The 19,734-nt window shown below is 52.5% G+C and overlaps 7 protein-coding genes across 7 annotated transcripts; 5 read left to right on the forward strand and 2 right to left on the reverse strand.

The window, feature by feature from the left end:
- Positions 1-6,896: 6,896 nt before the first annotated feature.
- On the forward strand, positions 6,897-9,046 carry GUITHDRAFT_109126 (hypothetical protein; the record flags this gene model as incomplete). The annotated part of the gene is made up of 8 exons (XM_005832003.1): positions 6,897-6,902; positions 6,950-8,071; positions 8,156-8,348; positions 8,394-8,430; positions 8,484-8,523; positions 8,596-8,703; positions 8,753-8,853; positions 8,953-9,046. The coding sequence occupies 8 exons, from the start codon at positions 6,897-6,899 to the stop codon at positions 9,044-9,046; spliced, it is 1,701 nt and encodes a 566-aa protein (XP_005832060.1).
- An 81-nt stretch (positions 9,047-9,127) lies between these two features.
- On the reverse strand, positions 9,128-12,041 carry GUITHDRAFT_109127 (hypothetical protein; the record flags this gene model as incomplete). The annotated part of the gene is made up of 16 exons (XM_005832004.1): positions 9,128-9,295; positions 9,434-9,478; positions 9,625-9,765; positions 9,812-9,905; positions 9,951-10,043; positions 10,217-10,308; positions 10,362-10,447; positions 10,548-10,590; positions 10,637-10,699; positions 10,765-10,797; positions 10,848-10,893; positions 10,941-10,973; positions 11,020-11,199; positions 11,254-11,378; positions 11,428-11,560; positions 11,620-12,041. 16 exons carry the CDS (start codon positions 12,039-12,041, stop codon positions 9,128-9,130), a joined length of 1,797 nt encoding a protein of 598 aa, XP_005832061.1.
- A 120-nt stretch (positions 12,042-12,161) lies between these two features.
- GUITHDRAFT_109128 (hypothetical protein) lies at positions 12,162-13,450 on the forward strand (the record flags this gene model as incomplete). The annotated part of the gene is made up of 4 exons (XM_005832005.1): positions 12,162-12,950; positions 13,012-13,132; positions 13,195-13,313; positions 13,364-13,450. The coding sequence occupies 4 exons, from the start codon at positions 12,162-12,164 to the stop codon at positions 13,448-13,450; spliced, it is 1,116 nt and encodes a 371-aa protein (XP_005832062.1).
- A 1,531-nt stretch (positions 13,451-14,981) lies between these two features.
- Positions 14,982-15,626, forward strand: GUITHDRAFT_109129 (hypothetical protein; the record flags this gene model as incomplete). Its single annotated transcript, XM_005832006.1, has 7 exons — positions 14,982-15,023; positions 15,080-15,112; positions 15,177-15,218; positions 15,261-15,322; positions 15,373-15,417; positions 15,471-15,540; positions 15,591-15,626. The coding sequence occupies 7 exons, from the start codon at positions 14,982-14,984 to the stop codon at positions 15,624-15,626; spliced, it is 330 nt and encodes a 109-aa protein (XP_005832063.1).
- Positions 15,627-15,743: 117 nt separating this feature from the next.
- GUITHDRAFT_109130 (hypothetical protein) lies at positions 15,744-16,174 on the reverse strand (the record flags this gene model as incomplete). Its single annotated transcript, XM_005832007.1, has 4 exons — positions 15,744-15,821; positions 15,867-15,938; positions 15,984-16,035; positions 16,089-16,174. The coding sequence occupies 4 exons, from the start codon at positions 16,172-16,174 to the stop codon at positions 15,744-15,746; spliced, it is 288 nt and encodes a 95-aa protein (XP_005832064.1).
- Positions 16,175-16,686: 512 nt separating this feature from the next.
- GUITHDRAFT_109131 (hypothetical protein) lies at positions 16,687-17,665 on the forward strand (the record flags this gene model as incomplete). The annotated part of the gene is made up of 4 exons (XM_005832008.1): positions 16,687-16,766; positions 16,815-16,968; positions 17,021-17,590; positions 17,642-17,665. 4 exons carry the CDS (start codon positions 16,687-16,689, stop codon positions 17,663-17,665), a joined length of 828 nt encoding a protein of 275 aa, XP_005832065.1.
- Positions 17,666-18,739: 1,074 nt separating this feature from the next.
- GUITHDRAFT_109132 (hypothetical protein) lies at positions 18,740-19,330 on the forward strand (the record flags this gene model as incomplete). The annotated part of the gene is made up of 2 exons (XM_005832009.1): positions 18,740-18,844; positions 18,899-19,330. 2 exons carry the CDS (start codon positions 18,740-18,742, stop codon positions 19,328-19,330), a joined length of 537 nt encoding a protein of 178 aa, XP_005832066.1.
- Between the last annotated feature and the right edge of the window lie 404 nt (positions 19,331-19,734).

The raw sequence follows: 19,734 nt of genomic DNA on the forward strand, positions 1-19,734 counted from the left end.
TACACTGCTGTTCTCAAGCAGAAACTTTCCTCGCTCTGAAGGATTGGCCCTGTGGTATTTCAGGAGCAGAAGAGCGAGACCAAGGGAGATGGGGGAAAGAAGGGCTGAAGGAGCAGAACTTGAGCGCTTTCACGGAGGACAATAGGAGAGGCTGGTGAAAGAATCGCACGGAAGAGGCTTTGAGATGTCGAGAGACGCTCGGCTCGGACTCTCCGAAGAGCTAAGGAGGGTCAGATTCATCAACCCATCTCAGCGTCGTCTCACTTGACGGAGTTGTCGGCAAGCAGGAAGCGGGGCTCCCGCAGGAGCTGCGAGCATGCTTCCTCGTAGTGGGCCTGATAAGAATCAGGCCAGAAGGGAGGAGGGAGGGGGACCTGAAGATGATCCAGCTGACGCTCTAGTTCCTTGTTCCTGTCCATAGTCTTCTCTTGCTCAACCTATTGCCTGATCAGCTCTCCCTCTCCCTCTTCTCTGCAGACCTGGCATTCCCACACTCTCGTGTGTTCCTCATTGATCATGTCCTGCAAACCCTTGATTTGGCCTCTCAGCCTTTCGACCTCGTTGCTCTTCCCCTCCTTCTCTTCACGCAGCTCCTTCAGCTTGCCGCGCAAGGTATCGATATTCCTCTCCGTGGAGGACAGCAGCGCGTCCCCGTTGTTGAGAAGGTACTGCGTCGCCAAGTTCGCTTGCTCTTCCCGCGTTTCGTATTCAGAGATCTGAAGGCAATTCAGCGGAGGAAGCAGAGAGCTGGAGAGGGGAGCTGAAGGAGATAAGGATCAGCAGGATGAGAATCTCACTCGTCGTTGTAGATTTTCGATCCTCTTCGCCATCTCTTTGATCTGAGATTTAAGAACTTCTTGCAGGTTGGACGCGAAAGTCCTTTCTTGCTCCGTCTCCATCAGGTATGAAGCAAATTCCTGCACGTGCATCAAGCGAAGCAGAGACAGAGAGGATAGTGGGGGAGGAACCTTCTGCTTGCGCTGGAAGTCTTTCTCCATGCACACAAACTCATCTTTGAGGGCTTTTAGGTCGCACTCAAGCTTCCTTCTCTTCGTTCTCTCCGCTTCTGTCTGCCACATCTGATGCTGCAGCCGCTGCTTCACGTCCTCCATCTCTGTCTTGAGCATCTTCGCTCGCTCTACTCCCTTGGAAGGCGTTCCTCCCGGGCTGACCCCCAGCACTGTCCGCATAGCAAAGTACTGCAAAGAAGCTAGTAAGAAGCTTGCAACCGCAGGAGGGGTTAGCGAGGAGGGTTGGAGGCAGACGGAGAGGCGGGAGAGAGGAGAGGCCAAAAGGATGCAGCATCGACCTGCTCACAGACGTAGTCGCTCTTGACGATCCTTTGCTGGGCATCGGAGAGCTTGAAGTCCATGCCCTGCAGCTGAGCGTAGACCGCGTTGAGCTCCTCCTGCTTGTGCCACAGGCTTCTCTTGAGCTCTTCGGTTGCATCGTCCGTCTCTTCCCGCCACTTGAACGCTTGCAGCAGCTTGTCCTCAAGTGCAGCATTCTGAGCGTCGGCCTCCTCCAGCATTTCCCGCATGCTCTGCATGTTCTCCTCGCTCTCCAGTAGCAGATGCTGGTACTCTTCGGACTGACTGGAAATCTTCTCCTGCTGCTCGCGGTACTCACGAAGATTGCAACAGGCTTCCTTCAGCGTCCTGCAGAGATCAAAGGATAGGGTTTCCATGGAGCTAATCAATTCCTCCTCCTCTGCCTCTGTCTGTCCGAAAGAAGATAGTTGTTGAGACGGTTGAGTGCTTGAGCGTGTCGATCCGACACGCTCCTGTAGAACAAGCAAGTCTCGCCTAAGGCGCTCGTTCTCCCTGCTCTTCTCTGTCATCTTCCTCTGCATCTCCTCCATGATGGTCGCCATCTGCTCCTCCACCCCTTCCAACGCGTTGATGGAAGCGCATTTCTCCATTTCAAGGTCTTTTGCTTTCTCGTAGATTAGAGCCATCTGGCTCCTCATCCTGCCCACCCTCTCGTCTCGCTCTCTGCTGAGTTGCATGGCTTCCTCCTCCACACGCTCGAACGTGCTCTCCACCTGCTGTAGCATGACGTCCAGCATCGCAAGCCCCTCCTGCTCTTGTTGATGCTGCAGACCACTCTCAACCATCACGCTCTCACTCCTCAGCTGCGCTGCCTCTTCCTCTGCTCGCACCTCCGCGACTCTCCTCCCCAATGCTGATACCACGCCTTCGAGCCCATCGAAGAGAGATGACAGCAGGTCCACGTGATCGGAATAGGCAGTGCAGAGCTCTACGAGTCCAGTGTTGCTGTCCCTCAGCTCCTTCTTCTCCTTCCTGCTCAACTCCAAGTGGTTGCGTAGGGAGGAGATCTTGCTCTGCATTTCTCCCAGCAGGGATTCTTGATCCCGAAGCTCGCTCGACATCCTTCGCAGCTCACGGACTTCACGTCGGGAAGCAGCAAGCTGATCTTCTTTCGCTCTCGCTTCCTCATGGAGCCTGTCGATATGCGCAAGGAGTGACTCCTTCTCGTCGCTAGAGGTCCTCTGCAGTGCCAGGATCTCCTGCAGGTATCATCATGAGAGAAGAATGACGATGACAAAGGGGAGCAGATGGTTATGGAGGGGGAGAATGTAAAGAGGATGAAATAAAGACAGAAAGTGGGAAAATCACCAGCTTGAGGGAGTCAGCTGACTCAAGGAGGGCGCTGAGCTCGGAATCGTGCATCTTCTTCATCTCAGATTTCTCGTGCTACAGTTCATGTCACAAAAGAGTCAGAGGGTGTTGAATGGACCTCAAGCTCCTTCTCCTTCTCCGCTGCTCTCTCGTTCAAAGCGTTCAGCTGCAGGATTGCTTCCTGAAGCTCCTGCTTCTCCTCTCCCAGCTGCTTCAGTCTGATGGCTGCTCGCTCTAGAGCGCCCTTCAACTCCTCGATGGAGGAGTCCGCAATTTGAAGATTGGTTCGCGTCTACAACACAACCCATTATGCGCGAGCTAGCAAGGCTACAACTCGTTACCTCCTGGATTGAGTTGATGGACTCTTGGCCTTCCTGCTCGAAGCAGTCCTTCATCGACTCAACGTGCACTTGAGTTTGCAAGAGCTCCTCCTTCAAGATTGTCAACAGCACTCTCTCCCCCGCTACAGCCTCCTGCATCACCTTCAGCTCTTTCAGGAACGTCGAGGACTTGAGAAGGAGATCTGTGAGTTCCTGTTGAGGACTGTGAATCACGTGCAAAAAAAGGTGCAGCAGGATACAGAGTTCTTGGATCTCTCCACTTCCAGCTCCTCTTCAGTTGCAGCAAGCTTCTCTTCGTAGGAAGAGAGGGCTGAAGTCTTCTCCTGCAGATGGAGCTGCGCAGAGTTGAGCTGCTCGCTCAGCTGGTTGAAATTCTCTTTGTGCCGATCGAGTTGGACATTCAAGCTTGAGATTTCCTCCTGGTGTGAAGAGAGTCGAGCAGAGAGTTGATCATTGAACGTGATAGATTTCTGGATCTCCTCTCCCTTGCTCGCTAGGAGGATTTGCGCATGCTAAGAACACAGGCAGCCGGTCAGATACGCAACAATGTAAGCTTCAGCGGACCTGAAGCGCTTCTTCTTGTCTCGCTCCCTGTAGCTTCTGATCCATCACATTCTGTTCCAGCACCTCCATACTCGACTGAGTCGTTGCCACCAGCGAAGTGATGGACGTCAACATCGTTGAGCATTCTTCCAGATAACGGTTTGTGATCTGCATCTCGTAGTCCTTGGTGGCGTTGTCGTTGATGAGATCAATCAGCCTCTTCTTCTGATCGGAAATCTCCAGATTAAGACGTGCAATGTCTTTCGACTTCTCCTCCTCCTGTTTCTTTGACGCCGAGACCTCTTCCTCCATCGCGGACTTCTCACGCTGTCACCAACATCAACGGCTTGTCTCATCGACAAATCATCTCACCTCATTGCGACTTTTGACATCTTCCATTTGACTCACAAGATCTTTCATGCTCTGCTCCTGCTGTCTAAGTTTGATGTATACCTCTCCCATCTCTTTCCAGCTCTTGTCCAACCCAGACTCAAGAGCCCTGCACGCATCAGAGCTCTCCTCGATCACGGCGCCCAGAATCCTCAGAGTCTGAAGGGAATCCTGACAGGTTCCTTCCATGCTACCGAGCTTGCTTGACATGGAGCGAACTTGACCTTCCTTCTCTTCCAGCACCCTCTCCGACTTTCATATCAAATCAACTTCTTTCGCGCATTCAACATTCAAATATTAGAGCTCACCTGGTGTATGTCAGAGGAAAGCAAGTCCTTGAGGCACTCCAGCTCTGTCAGACATTCTCGGAACTTGAGCTCATTCCATGCTGCGCTAAATTCTCCAAGAGCTCTTTCACACTGCTTCAGTCTCGAGCCTTGGCTGTCGAGACCCGAGCACTTCTTCTCCTGCAAAAGTTTTACGAACAAGAAAAGCGGATCCATCTTTACCATGGCAATATTCTGTTGCTGCAGCTCATCTCTCTTCAGCTCCAATTCATCGATCTGATCGTTAGCCTCCTCGAGTTTCGCTGCCTGCTCTTCCATCTCAGCCTTCAACGAGAAGAGCTTTTTCATCAGCGAATCCTCGTTCGTCTGATGCAAGGTAGCATTCTGCTCGGACACCTCCAGGCGGGATCGCAGAGCATCCATCTCTTCTTTCGAAGATTCGCACACATTTCTGTTTTGAAGCTGCAAGTTTGCAACTTCGTCCCTGAACGCCATCAAGGACTCCTGGGTGTGCTTTACAGCTTCCTTCAGCTGCTCGATCTTGACATCCTTCTCTGCGTTGGAATGTTTGTAGGACTTCAGTTCAGAGTCTCTGTCTTTGACTGTCTGGTCCAACCTCTGAACCTCTTGCTCTAACTCCTTCACCACCATCTTCAGCCTGTCAATCTCAAGATCTTTCTCCATCAGGGACTGTTCATACTCTCTGTCTTGTTTCTCGCTAGCCTTTTGTGCCTCGTCCTTCACTTGTTTAGAATATTCTTCTGCCTTGAAAAGCTCCTGGCGGATCTTTTCAGCTTCTTCACTTCCAGCTGAAATCTGCAACGAAAGCGCGTACGTTTTCTCCTTCTCCTTCTCGAGTGCTGCGTGCAACTCGCGAATTTGCTCTCGGATCACTTCAATCTCCAATTCTTCAGCGGATTTAACAGGTGAGGAGTTACGATTGCGCAGAGCTTCTTTCAGCTCTGCGTGAAGGGTGTTCAGGGCGTCTTCCTCAGCCTTGATGGCTCTCAGCTGCTCTTCAAGGGCCTGATGCTTCTCAGGACTGTTGGGAGAATCAAAGAGTCGGCTAGATATTTCCTGCTTGTTCCTGATAGATTCTTTGATCGTCTGCAGGGATGGTACATCATGTGCTCGGTACGGTGGTGGCGTCTGCGCCTCCTGCAAACAAGAGCATAAGAAGTAGGATTGGTGGGTTTGAGAGAGCTACACACCGGAAACGCCTCCAGGTCTTGACTCAACCTTGAACGCTGGGAATAGTCTAGAGGGAGATGATCGTGACGGAGATCTCCAACACTAGCCAGAGAGTGAGCATCGCTCAGCCTGAATCCGCTCAAGGAGCAGGCGTCACTGCCTCTCACGGTCGGCTGCTGGCTGAGGAGCGATGCGCGAGAGAGAAGGTCCTGTGAGTTCACATTCTCCTTGTCCATGCATGACGGTAGGCCTGACTTGTCTGGTGGGATGGGGAGGGGCTTGCCCATCACTCTCGATCCCCGCGAAGCTCTTAGCTTCGCCGGTGTCAGAGGCGACGGCGCATCCTCCCTTAACTCCTTTCGAGCACGCGGCATGGCGGGTAGGATTCGAAACGTACGAGGTGTAGAGGGTGGTACATCGGAAGTGGAGGCAGAATCGGAAGGGTACTCAAAATTGATATGATAGTACCGGGTACTTTCATATCAGAAGATAGGAGAGAAATAGGGTACCTACAACTCTGGTATTCTGTCCGAGGGTGGGTTATGTTTGACAGGGGTGGGGGTTCTATTTGAAACCCTACAGCTCCACAGCGCCACTCTGAAGCTAATCCGCCTCGGGAGAAAACCACCCTACCCTGGAATCAACTATTTAAGCAGGGGTCATGTACGACCCGAGGGTAGGGGTGGAATTGATGGGGGGGTCAAGCTGAAGGGGTTGGGGGTGAAGGAAGATGGTAGTCAAGTAATGAAATAGATGTCAACGGTCCAGGTGGGTGGGTGTTGTAGAATTGGATAAGGGGGTGGGGGTGCTAGGGTCTACGGGAAGGAGGCGCCGCGCATGTCGGCGATGTGGCGGCATGTCATCAAGCGGTAAGAGAACAGAGAGGAGCCAGCAGGCAGTAGGACGCACAACGAAGGATGCACGAGGCAGGATACAGGAGGGAGGAGGGAGGGAAAGGAAGAGATGGCAGGGAGGGGGAGCAGGAAGACCTTGGGAAGAGGAGAGCGAGGGTGGAATAGGGAGGGAGGTATGGAGGGAGGAACAGGCATGGGTGATGCAACAGCCAATAGACGAGAAAGATAAGATCAAGGATCAAGTTCTGTAAAGCTGGGCACTGGCAACAAGTATGTACACAGGATCGAAACAACAGATATGTACATATTGCATGACCAACGTGATTTATCCCCACGCTGAATATGTCATGGAAACAGACCGTCGCAGGCAAACCTGTCCATAGCACGAGCAGGTAGCGTAACCATGAACTTCCAAAAAGAAAGACAACTGATCCGGCACGCCAGGTTGCCTGATGGGCAGGAGCTTCCTTCACTCGCTGAGGTGGGCTGGGAACGCGCCTTCCGTAGAAGTGAGTTTGGGTCGTCTGACTTGGATCGAACTGCAGGGGGGAACATGGCGAGGGTCAACATGGAAGCCAAGGGAAGGGCGGATCGAACTTTCCTTGGTTGCGGGTGGCAGCTGTCGCAACTCCTGCTCTGCTGTGGGCAATGAAGGTGAAGAGCTTCAAAGACTGCCCTGAGGATGCTGATGCTGGCATCAGGATAATACCATGGATGTCGCTGAGTGGAAAGAGCTACTCAAAGACATCTTGGGCATCGAAGATCAAGTCGTCCTCACACGGGGATCTGATGATGGGGCTGTGAGACGACCTGGTTTGTTGACTATCGCAGCGGCTGTAGAGAACATCAGGGCACAGAAGAAGGATGAGAAAACGAATGGAGGATCCCCTCCTTCCGCTGACAAAGATTCTTCTCAGCCTTCTCAAGGACCCCGTGCACCTCCTTCCTCTTTCACGGAAGGAGCTGAAGAGATTCAGAAGATCGAGAAGTCAGAGAAGCAAGAGAGCGATAAACGCGTGGAGATGTACAACAATTTACTGTCAGAGTTGGAGAGATTGAAAAAGGAGAGGGATGTGTTGGAGGAGGAGAGCAAAAAGCTCAGGGAGGCGCTACATGCTACTAAGGACACAGCAACTCAACCAACAGTTGTGTTCCAACACCGCGAGCTAGACGATCACTGGCAGAGCAAGCTTGCACAGCTCAGCGCAGCTAAGACGACAGAGAAGATGTTGGAAGCGCTTCATCAGCAGATTGCGTCAGGAGACGAGGTCCTGCAGTCTCACAGCCTGTCATCGGGAGCTATCAACGAGCGAGGAGTCGACCTGTCGAAAGAGAAGGGCCTTTCTGAAGATTCAACTCTTGAGCAGGTTCAGGGCAGAATCAGGCAAGTTCTGGTTGAGCTGCACCTGCGAACGCGACTGGAAGCGCAGCGGCTGCGAGAGGCCGTGAAGATGACAGAGGATGCGGTCCAGTCCGAGCAGATGCAGAAGCTTTCTCTTCAGCTAGTGGCGCAGGAGAACGAGCTGCAGAGATTGATGGAGATGAAGGTGGAAGAGATTCGCAGGCATGCAGAAGAGGAGATCTCGAAGATCGATGAGACTTACGACCAGAGGATCCGGGAGGAATGGGTGCAGGTGAACACGCAAGCTGAACAGCTCCACGATCATGCGTTGAAGATCAAGGAGATACAGCTCGCCCTGGAGAGCGAGAGAGAGCTGGAGAAGGAGCGGGAGAACCTCAAGAAATATTTCGAGCAAACATCGCAGACGTACGTGGGGAGGATCAAGACGCTGAAAGAAACCGTCTACAAGTTCAACGAAGACGTCGAGGGCTTCTCCAACAACAAGAGAAACGCTCAGGCATGATGCTCTTGAATCGCTGGGACAACATGGTTGACCATATTGCAGTACGTGCATCAGCTGTCCTTGGCAGCGGACGCGCTCAAGGATGCTGTCGAATCCGGCAGAAACTGTTCCAAGGAGGTCAAGTTCCTTAGGAAGCTGGCAGGCAGGCAAGCTCATGCTCTGGCTCCGTCTGACTGCGGGGCAGGAGGAGATACAGCTGTTGACGCAGCCTTATCGACGATCCCGATCAAAGACGGTGACTGCCATCCTCTCATTCAGCAACCTTTGATCAAGTTGGTAGAGATGAATGTCTCGACCATGGATGAGCTTCAGACTCGGTCCTTTTCTCCTCGTGGCCTCGCCTGCGACTAACGTAGTCTGCCTTCTTCAGTTTCTTCTCTGCCTCTCTCGAGGCTCGTCGTAGGCTGCTAGTGCCGGAGGGAGGCGGCATGATTCAGGCATGTCAAGACAGCTGAGTGAAAGAAAGCTGATCTCGCGTGCAGGAGCTGGTGGGGACAGGAATGTCCAAACTTTATGACCTGGGAGGAAGCATCAACTTCCGCCACCCTTCCCCGACCGATAGTCTTCCTGAGGGAGACGACCCTGCTGCTGTGCGAACTTTTCTGGCCGCATTCTGCTAGTGAGCTGACCTTCATCTAGGTGCTCAAGAGAGCAGGGATCTGGGTGTACCGAGGGCGGATAGCGCAAGCCATGCAGGAGCTCGAGGTTCTCGAAGGCCGTCCTGCGCAGGCGATGAGCGGGTGAGGGAGAGACAGTTGAAGAGAGACAGGAGAGGAGGGAGGAGGAGGGAGGAGGAAGGGGTCAGGTCTACACGGGAGTCGATACTGAGGATGATGCAGGTGGATGGAAGAGGCTCGGAGACGGCTGGTGGTGCAGCAGGCGTTGCAAGTGCTTCATGCGCACATCTCCCTTTCATCGACACAACTCGCTTGACTTCATTTATTCATTTCCAGTAACTTCTTGATTTGTCCCTCTCATTTACATCCGATCGACTCTCCCCAGCACCTCCCCCTCTCACTTTCCCTCGCCTGCCCCCCTCTTGCCATTCACATCCCGCGGGTCGCAGGAGACGAGCTTGACCTGATTCCTCATGTAGTGACCGGCGAGGCTCGACGTCACAGCCTCTGGCTCTCCTGCTTTCAGTGGCCGGGGAGAAAACGCTTCCATCCCTTTCTCCTCACCCTAGGGTCAATCAGTCAGCCCACCAAATGGGAGGCGTTGCGAAAGAGAGGGAGGGGAAGATAGAAGAGTGAAGGTAGGGAAGGAGGTGAAGGATAACTGCAGAGGACAAGGGGAGCAAAGCAGCAGTAGAGTCTTCACCGTGCTACCCTTGTTCACAGACGATTCCCTCTTCAACTTGCGGATCTGCAACCATGGCAGTCAACAGACAACCGCGGCCCCCAATACACCCCCCACCCGTGTTCCTCCTCCTCCTCCTCCTCCTCCTCCTCCTCCTCCTCCTCATCATCATCATCATCATCATCATCATCATCATCATCATCATCATTCACCTCAGCACTCCGGGCATGAGAAAGCACTTGAAGCTTCCTCTCCAGGTGCTCGATGAGCTCCGTCCTCTCCTGCAGCGCGATCTCCTTCTCCTTGAGCTCCTCCTGGAGCTGCAGGACCTCCCGCTCCATGTGCTCGTACGCCTGCCATACTCTCAAGATAGACCCCCACCCACCTCTCCCCCAGCACCTGCAGGGGGACCTTGACTCTCGATGAGCCGGTCGCGTCGTCTGCTAGCAGAGAAGGCGAGGACGTCGCGTCCTCCCTCCAGGTGGCGTCGATCCTGTCGTGGAACGCGTCAGATGGGGGAGCAGTTCGTTGCCTCCACCTCATCGACTCGTCCTGGGTCTCATCGAAGATGTCAGACAAGTTGTTCTTCCCCCTGCTGTTCGCCATGAACCTCGCGATCAGACTCCATCGCCTGTCGGACATCTCACAGGGAGCAGGCGAGACCCCAGGAGGACAGCGATAAGGCACTTAAGGCGAATGGGGGTTTCGGTCGATGCTATAGAGAGGACGGACAACAAGGGAACGGCAACAATGTATGCAACAATGTATACAGGTCAAGAAAGCAGCAGCGCAGCATGTCTGTACCTCTGTCTGGCAGTCGTCAAGGAAGATGAGAGTGTGTCGAGCTTGCTCGTCAAGACTTCTATTCTGCCCTTCTGCGACTTGATTGTCTTCCCCTGTATCCCAAACTCTCTCACCCCAACCTCCGACAACACCAACGGGTAACGACCTGCGATGCGACAGTCTCTGCGAGCTTCTTGTTGATGCTTCTCAGTTTGCTCCGCTCGTCAGTCCAAGAGATCACCTTCATAGGCCCTGGACGTCAGGGAGTGACGAGGCAGAGGTCACTATCTAAGGACCTCCTGTCCTCCTGCCGTCGTCGTTTCCGCCGGCTCAGATCGTTCTTCTTCCTCACTGCTACTGATCTCGCACTCTTCCCTCTTGATCCCAGCAAGGTTCTTGTGGCCTCCGTCAGACAGTGCAGAGCACACAAGGATAGTTCACCGGGGGCAAGACAGTGTCTTTCTTGAGATGCCTCAAACTCTCCAGCACAGTGTGCAACTTCACCTAAGAATACGAGCATGATCACTCTCTGCACAGAACAATAGCAAGCAGGGACACAGCGAGCAGACCTCTTCTTCTTTGCACAGAGAATTCTTATTGATCTGTTCCCGGCCATATCAGCCACCACAACGCACACTGAACAGGGTTGCACCTTGCTCAACATCAGCGACAGGATTTCTTTGAGAGCAGAGATCGCTCTGTCACCATGTCAGTCACCACGGCCACCAGGCGCAAAGTCATCGACCCATCATATCGTTGAAGCGATGAAAGAAGAAAACTGCGAAACCGTGAGTGGAGGGTGATGATGTTCGGACCTCTCTCACGAGTTTTCTTCCGCCAACCCGCTCATCTTCTTCTTCAATCGCCCGACTTTCTCCTTTTCCAGCACTCTCTTTGGGAACAACCCGTCGGGGGAGTCTTCGAGCTGCCTGATAGTCTGCTGATGCTGCCTTGTTAACGACTCATAGGCTGCGATCTCGCTTCTCAGCCTCTTGTTCTCGTCCCTTCATATCCAAGTCAGAACGCCACGCGAACGATGCGAGATGCGAACGATCAACCTGAGAACCGTCACGTTCTCATTCAGGCTCGCGACCTTCTGCCTCAACCCGTCCCTCTCCGACGTCAAATCCATCAGACCGTTCTCCTTTCGCAGACTCTCTCCTTTCAATAGGCGGACTTCATCCTTCGTGCATCAGTCAGAGCAAACTGAGTCAAAATCATCATGCACATACTTGCAAGGAGGCGTTCTGGTTGGAAATCTCTCGCAACTTTGACACTACCTCCTCCTTGGCCTTGAGGACTTTGTCGGGGGCAGCAGGCGAGTAACTTAGGGCAGGGGAGCGCTTTGCCACTGCCGATCTTATTCTGAATGAGTACATCGGTCAGAACAAACATCGCTTTGAAATGTCGTCATTCCGCCATACCTCGGAGATCTTTCAGAAGCTGTCGAACGAGGAGTCTGTAGCATGTATGAATCCTCCCGCTTTGAAAGATCCTCAGGCTCAGCGTTGAGGATAGGTTGAGGAGACTTGCTCTTCTCGTGTACAGAGAAGAGTTTCACTTGGTTTTCTATTCCCCTTATCTCCTCGTAGATGTAGTCGAAGGTGTCGTCTTGATATTCCGTGTCAGCATCTTTCTTGCCCTGGAAATCCCGGTCGGCCTCGTGCCCGTTCTCCGATGGTCTCTCAAGAAGCTGCCTATCTTCATACCGATGCTCTGCTCCTCCTTCAGGTTGGTGTTCTCTTCTCCTCTCCTCCTCCATCTCTTCGCTCGTCCTTGCTCTCTTTTCTCCTCTCTGCCTCCCCCCACTCGCACCCTCCTGCATAGATTCGCTAGCGGCCCTCATCCCCAGTATCTTGCCCAACGGCATTCAACGGTCATCTGGGCTCAAACCATTTTGAACCGTTATAAACCGTTCTAGGTCTGGAAAAGAAACGGTGTTGAAACGGTTTTCTGTCGAAGAGCCATGGCAGGTCGTTTGGCCGCCGCTATGGCGGGCTTCGTTGTCCTGGCACTTCTCGGCCTCACCATGTGGTCAAGGAGAACGAGCCTGGAGCAGCGTCCTGTACGCTACTTCTTCATCCCCTCCCAAGAACGTGGGAGACAGCAGCTTGCTGTGGTGCACAGCGCTCTGGGAACTCCGCAGGACTTACCCAACCTCCGTGGAGAAGAGCTTGGCGATGAAGTCATGGACCTTCCACAATCAGATAGCGAACACGATGATGGAGACATGTATGTTCCAGCAGAAATGATGAACAGCTATACGTTCAAGCAAAAGCCAGTATCCATTTCGTTGGCAACGGGTAATTCACGTTCGAATCCAATGTTAGCCGATCCTTCAGATCCTTCCATGTACGACTCGAAGTTGGCAAAGCTTGGAGTGAACGTTGGAGCTGCCCCTGCACAAGGATCTTTTGCCACGCATGGCGATGCCTTTGTCTCGGCTGACAACCTGGAGGACTCTTACAGCGTAGGCCCATCCCCGAATCGCGAAATTCACGGGAATACCATTGGTGGAGATTGGTTTGGTCACGTTGGAGAACCTCTCTTGACAAGAGCTCAGATCCAGGCTCAAAGTGCTGTGCCCAAGACCGCCAAGTTCACCTCGTTGGCTGGTCAGCCCCCGATCTGTCAGTGCAGCGCCTCAACGGATGCCGCGGCGACCAGGTGCTCCTGTCAACGCGACGCGTCGAGGCTCTCGGGAAGCAAGACGATTTCTTTGGATCTTCAGTGCTGTGATTGTGGAGGAAAACGAGTGAGTTCTTTGAAGATAAGAAGTGATCTGTTTGTAACCTGTTCCATGTTTCATTTTGCAGCACATTGTTTCTCCTGCACCAGTTTGCTCCGATTGCTACGGATGTGGGCAGCAGGCTTATCATGCATATTACAATCCATACGGCATCGTTCAGGACGATACTGATGAAGATTCTTCTACAGGTATGCAATTGAGCAATCTGCTGGGTCCATAATTCCCCCTGTCCTGATAAATTGTTTTTCAGCCAGCACTATTCTCGAACAGAAAATTGTGAAACCCGTGCACTACTTCTCTCGCAATGAAGATCCTGGGAAGCTAACTGATAGAATGATGGTTCTGAACGATGTATTGCGTGGAGCCAAGGTATGCTCGGATCGATCGAGGGATTGCAATGTTTTGACTTGGTGCTACAGAACTTTAAACCGCCCACTTCTGCCCCCGTCTACGAGTCTAAGATAGTTAAGAGGGTCAAGGTTGACCCTATTGTACAACTCTCATAAATTATGCTGACACAGTCACGGTGGCCGGGCACCGCCGGGCGGCGACTGACCTCAGCCTAGGCTGGCAGCCAGCGCGGCCCGGCCGCCGCGGCCCACCGTGTCACTGTACACTGCGGCCGCCGCTCGGCGGGCCAATCCGAATTGAATCAGGGTTTTGGGGCGGCCTGTTCTGACAAAGAATCATTCGGAACCATAACCCTGTCACTGTGTGCTGTTACACGTTGATGTACCGTAGGCTAGCGACTACCGTACGCTAACCCCTCAGAAACCGGCCGCAGTGCCGGTGGCATCCATTTTGACCGGCCGGGCCCTTCTGATTTGAGTAAAGCCGAATTAGTACAATTGAAGGGGACTCGGGTGGTAGGCAGCAGGTCATCTACTGAGCTATTTCCGGCGCCATGGCAGACGCGCTCCCGTAAGAAGGAAGAGGAGATCATAGATGTGGAGGCGCTGCATTGATTTCGCTGAAGAAACTTCCTCCTTGTTCTGATTTGACTGATGAGACACGCTGTCATGTGCTCTTTGCTCTCGTTCCCCATCCGCATGCTGCCATGTTTTCTCAAGCCATCAGCCCCTCGTTCTTCTCCCCTATTCACAGCGGCGGCAATGTTCTGGCTCCACTCCCCTTGCGGCTCTGCTCCAGCTCCACTTCCCATGGGAAGGCTACTCTCTGATTCTGTGTTTGGCACAGCGGGTTCTGGGAGGCGCTGAGTGCACAAGATAGCAATGGAGAGAAGAGGATGCTCAAGCACGTCGTAGCTGAGGTCTTTTTCTGAACTCTCTGGTCGCTGCTCACTGAAGCTTTCTTCTTGAAGTTTACTGGAACCTTGCTCTTCACCTTCCTCGCTGCCGCTGGTTCATATCTATTTTGAAATCCTTTTTGCCCTTGTAACCGCCTTCTCTATGGCAGCGGCTGTCAATGCACAAACGGAAGGACTGGCGGCTGGAGCGATTGGCAGGTGTGTCAGATTACGAGCCCATCAAGAAAGTCAGATGCCTGACATGTTCATCAGCGGGATTTCCCTTGCTGTCGTGATATACGCCACTGCTGGTTGACTTGGACCTCAAAGATCCTCTCCCGGCTCATTTTCTTCAGGTGACAACGGATCGGGTGGGAAAATCAACCCGGCTGTCACAGCTGGACTCTTCATGACTGGTCTGGCCCTGATTTCCTTACAGCGGTAGAAGGTCATTCTTACCGCTGCATCGCACAGGTCGCCTGCATTGGATCACTGCCGCCTGGGAAATCCTTGCACAAGTTTGAATTTCGTTGAATTAGTCATGATTCCTCACCATAGAGTGCAGTTTGCTGGTGGCATGGTTGGAGGCTTCATCCTGAAATATGCTCTCCCTCACACGTACTATCTCAATCTTCTCGGGCAAATAATGATTGAGACTGTTTTCACTTAGAAACCTCACTGTACCACTTCTCGCTATGGGAGGTCCAAGCACGACTCATCCCTTATCCGCGTTTATCTGGTACACTGGTGGTTACATTGTTCAGACAAACTAAGCGTTTCTCAGGGAGTATATGACCACTGCATTCCTTGTATTCGTGGTTTTTGCTACGGTGGTAAGAAGCATCTATATTTGATTACAATGCGCTTCGTAATTTGACGACTACATAAGGTTGACAAGCAAAGCCGTCATGTGGATCTCAAAGTACTCACCCCCCTTGATAACTTCTGGCAAGGGGAGATGGAGAGAAGGATTGATTTTGCTGTAGGTCACTCTTCCAACACCCTTTGCGCCCTTGGCCATCGGACTGGTATTAGTTTGCATACTCTTCCTGTCGTTGACTAGCGTCTAGACGTGCCTAGTTGGGGCCCTTGCAAGCGGTCCTTTCACTGGGGGAGCAATGAATCCCGCAAGGTAGATCATTTTCCTCGTTCGCTCCATCTGGAAATCTAACTTCCCCGTAGAGTGCTCGGACCAGCCATCTGGTTCTGGAACTTCCGTAACATTTGGTACTTGAATCAGCACGAGTCGGTACTAGCAAGTGACTGATGTCACTTGGTAGGGTCTACCTCCTGGCAACCATGATTGGAGGAGTATCTGGAGCGGTGATCTTTGACAACCTCTTCTTGCAGGTACTTGGTTCCGATTGTTGACCTGCTGATCGACTGAGCCTTGTTGGCAGCATCAGCCCCCTGAGAGTGACGCTGCTGTGGTATGAAACCATGCGCCGGTATGAATCATGCGACCCACATGAAAATTGGGTTCGTTTCAAAAATCAAAGATTCTGGTCGAACTTCAGAATGTATAGTTAAACATTAAACAGATAGCAACAACCCTATTTACAACAGAAACTAGCATTCGACTTCATCTCATCCCAATCCAAGATTTTGGTTCGTTTATCTACACGGACAGTCTGTGTTAAAAGCACGAAACAAAGAAAGGACGGAGTTGACCAAACCTGTTTCGTTCCCAAGTTGAGAGTCGGAAGCTTGGAATGGCATGCAGCTGCTGTTCTCAGAGGTGAAGACATCTGCATGAGTATGAGAATCATCAGGTGTATCCCTTTCTCTTTCACCGCAGTCGCAGTGTCCAAAGCGCAGGAGCCATGGCGTGGTTGAAAGGGCAACCTAGGTCGAAGATCAGTCCTTTGTGCAGAGGCAAAGTTGAGTTCGATACAGACCTGGAGGAGAAGTACGCAAACTCCTCCCTCTCTTTCTTAGCATTCGGATGAGATATATTTTTCAGCTCGTTGGATAAGCCAAACATAAGCCTGGTGTGTAGAAATGATCAAAGAACATAGCGAGGGTAGCACATGTGGTGAGTTGAGCCCATGTGATTGGAAGCGATACATCAACAAAAGTCAGCCCTGTAGAAGAAGTTGAAATGAACCACTTGAATCAAACTGATCAATGGAAGGTTGATGCAGATGTAAGAGCGAAGAGAGGAGCACACAGCATGGAAGATTGTGCAGGTGACGGAAATACTTAGTAATACCCAAGCTCGCCTCAGTACTAAGGGAAATTGCAGTGCTGAGGCAGACTCGTTCATCTTGGGGATAATGGGGAGTGCATGAAGATAGAGGAGCCGCATGAAGATAGGAGGAGCCGCATGAAGATAGGAGGAGCCGCATGAAAATAGGAGGAGCCGCATGATAGAGTAGTTGGGAAAGGATCAAGTACTTCAATCCTCTGCCTTTCTCATCTTTATTACATGCTGACATCCCATTCGCCATATCACACCCTCAAGCACTGCATGCTTCTTACCGCACCTGACGAAACATGCTGGAGCAGATGATTACGATTACACAATTGGCGCTTGAGATCCAGGAGGAGCTGACAACCATTTCATCATCCTTAAGGTCTGTCTAGGCCATCTACGACATCGTCTGAAGCTCGAGGGTGCGCAGGAATGAGATCGATCTGATATCTGTCGGACTCGAGCACAACGACGATATCATTTCAAGATTGAAAGACGAACTCGAGATGCTATCTGAGCAGACTCTGCAGTACATAGACAGCTCAGGATGGAAAGACATGGAAGAAAATCAACCAGGCATCCAGGTGATCTCCCCGCCTGGCAAACGTGCTTCTGAACCCCCTGTTGCACTAGCAGGCACATCAGAGTGAATGGTCGCATCCGGATGCAGCTGTGCATCCGACAGATAGCCATGGAGCGCTGGGCGCGACCCTGTGGAGAGACATCGTGAATCTAGGACATTTGAGCAATGGCATTCGACAGGCGTCTACAGAACGAGAGAGAAGGATGCGGATACTGGTCGATCATCTGCTATCGGCTCTACACCGTGCATACTCGGAGACTACTGCTGAGCAAGAGAGTGCAAAGTCTTGTCCGGTGCCAACACAAGGCAATGGCGCGCCCGTGTATGAAAGCAGTCTGAACAAGGAGAATCGCACGGAGGAAGCACCTCGACCATCTGCAGCGCGGAAGACCAACCCTGAGAGACTGGAGAATGAGAGGTTCCGAAACAGAGCGAAGGTGTCGATGGTTAAGATCGGACTCCTCCAACTCTCGAACGAACTGAAGCAGTTTTCAGAGGAAGCTGATTCGTTGCTCAACGCTGTGAAAGCTTCCTGGTCCGACCTTGCCTTTAATACCGAATTGCCACGAAAACTGCAGGGCTATCTGAATCAGAGAGGCGCAGTAGGAGACTGGCATAGTGGAGTGAGAAGTCGTGCTAGAAAATGAACCCGAGGCTCTCATGCAGTCATGCAGTCAAAAGACTGGGTGGTCCCGTAAACCGTGCCAGGCATGATCTCAGCGTGACTCGCCCGGCCCTGACCGTCTCGAAAGTGATGATGGATACTTGGGTTCCCATGCGTACCATGGTAGCAGCAGTTGGGTTCACCGATACCTGATTGTCACAACTTGTCCCAACGGAAGATCCCGCTCAAGGTCGCAAGGCCACTGGGCTGTGTTGAGCAAGCTCACTCTTGGAAGAAGCAATCTTGAAAAGGGCTCCGTTGAGTTGCATGATTTAGAGAAAGAGCCGAATCTAAGTGATCAACAGCACTGCTGCTGACATCAGTCAACGCGTGGGTCCTCCTCCAGCATCGTCGATCATCTCGTGACGCCATTTTGCTTGTGCGTGCGGGCGGGCGGGCGGGCGGTCGTCGTTGCTGGCAGGAGCCAAGTCTCCACTCTTTGATGCTCCGGATAGAAAGGGACAGCTTCATCGCGATGAAAGTCAGCATCGAATTACAGGGGCTCAAGAGAGAATTGAAATCATGCCGTAGGATTCTTTTTATTTCTCGAGGTCAACGTTTTTTCCCACTGCGTCAGCAGCCCGGCGGGGCAGATAAATAGTGACTGATCAGTCGCCGAGACGCTAGACTATGAAATGACGAACTCTAGCGGTAAGCACCGTATGTGGCCGCCACGAAGACTCTGTTTCGTGGACAAGGTGTGTAGTAAAGAACAAACATCTGGTCATTATTGTGAGATCTCATCGGGGGAGGGACAGGGGGAGGGGGTAGTCCCAGGCTTCACACGAGGATCGGATGCAGAATGGGGGGGGTGGGGGTGAAGCGATTTGGACGCGAAATCGGGATTCATAGTTGACGGGGCGCAGGGGCAGAAAGGAGAAAAAACGAGACCAGGGGCGAAGAGGATCCTGACAGGTATCAGCTAGAGAGCAAGCAGAGCAGAAAAGACCACGACGATCCTAACCTCAGGCTACTTGTCTCGAAGCAAGCTACTGCGCTCAAGTCCCCAGATCCCAATCACAGACAGAATCAGTGTCGGAGGGCAGGCAAGTGAGAGCTCTGCTCACATATCAGCATAGCCTCAGCTACACTGACACGCAACCTTCAAATGGCTAACAACGGTGTCTTCGTGCTGTCTCGTCCTCGGCTCGTCACCATCGAGTTGCTCCAGCAAAACGCTGGATTGCCTCAAGCCCAGGTAGCTGAAAGACTGGTGCGTCTCCCCCTCCTCTCTATGGACGGCCGAGTGACTTCCTGCTTGGCACAGGGCATCTCGCTGACTGCCTTGAAGGGAGCATGCCGGCAGCTGGGAATCCCAAGATGGCCATGTGCGCGCCGCTTGGCTGCACAACAACAAGAGAACAGCCAAGACGCGACCCCCGACGACCCCTCTGCTGCTCCCTCCAGCAGCTTCTTTTCTTGTGAGTCCATAACTCCACACCATGTGCGCGAAGACGCTGTCTTGCAGCCAAGCATGCAGATGCCCGTAGAGATGATGTCGAGCGACCATCTCCCAGGCGAGCTGCTACCTCCGTATGAGCTCCCGATGGCATTGCAAGGGGGCTCTGAGGGCGGGTTGCACGATAGGGTGGTGGTGGATCCGGACTGGCTGGAGTGGTACATGCAACCGAGCGGGAGAATGGAAGATGAAGGAGTCTCTATCAGCTACACGGCTCCTACTGAACCTCGTCATGGCTGATCCGGCTTCTGGAGGCTGATCATCGGGCTTCCGCGCCAGAACGGACTGCAGGAATCTGGAGTGATCGCATCAAGATCGATCGTGTAAGCTCATGCTATACATAGAGCTATTGCTAGATATGATGTTCGCCGTGTGAAGGTGACATATCAACACGCGTCCAATGTGTCCGAGGCTGAGTCGCATCCGGGGCACCCTCCTCAGTGCTCTAGGCCTGTGCTGAGAACCTCAGCCGATCCTGATCTCTCAAACTCATCGTCTCATCCTCCATACTCAGACATCGTGAATCTAGGACATCTGAGCAATGGCATTCGACAGGCGTCTACAGAACGAGAGAGAAGGATGCGGATACTGGTCGATCATCTGCTATCGGCTCTACACCGTGCATACTCGGAGACTACCGCTGA

Source organism: Guillardia theta (assembly GCF_000315625.1).
Source record: "Guillardia theta CCMP2712 unplaced genomic scaffold GUITHscaffold_37, whole genome shotgun sequence".
In the NCBI taxonomy this organism is placed as follows: Eukaryota; class Cryptophyceae; order Pyrenomonadales; family Geminigeraceae; genus Guillardia; species Guillardia theta.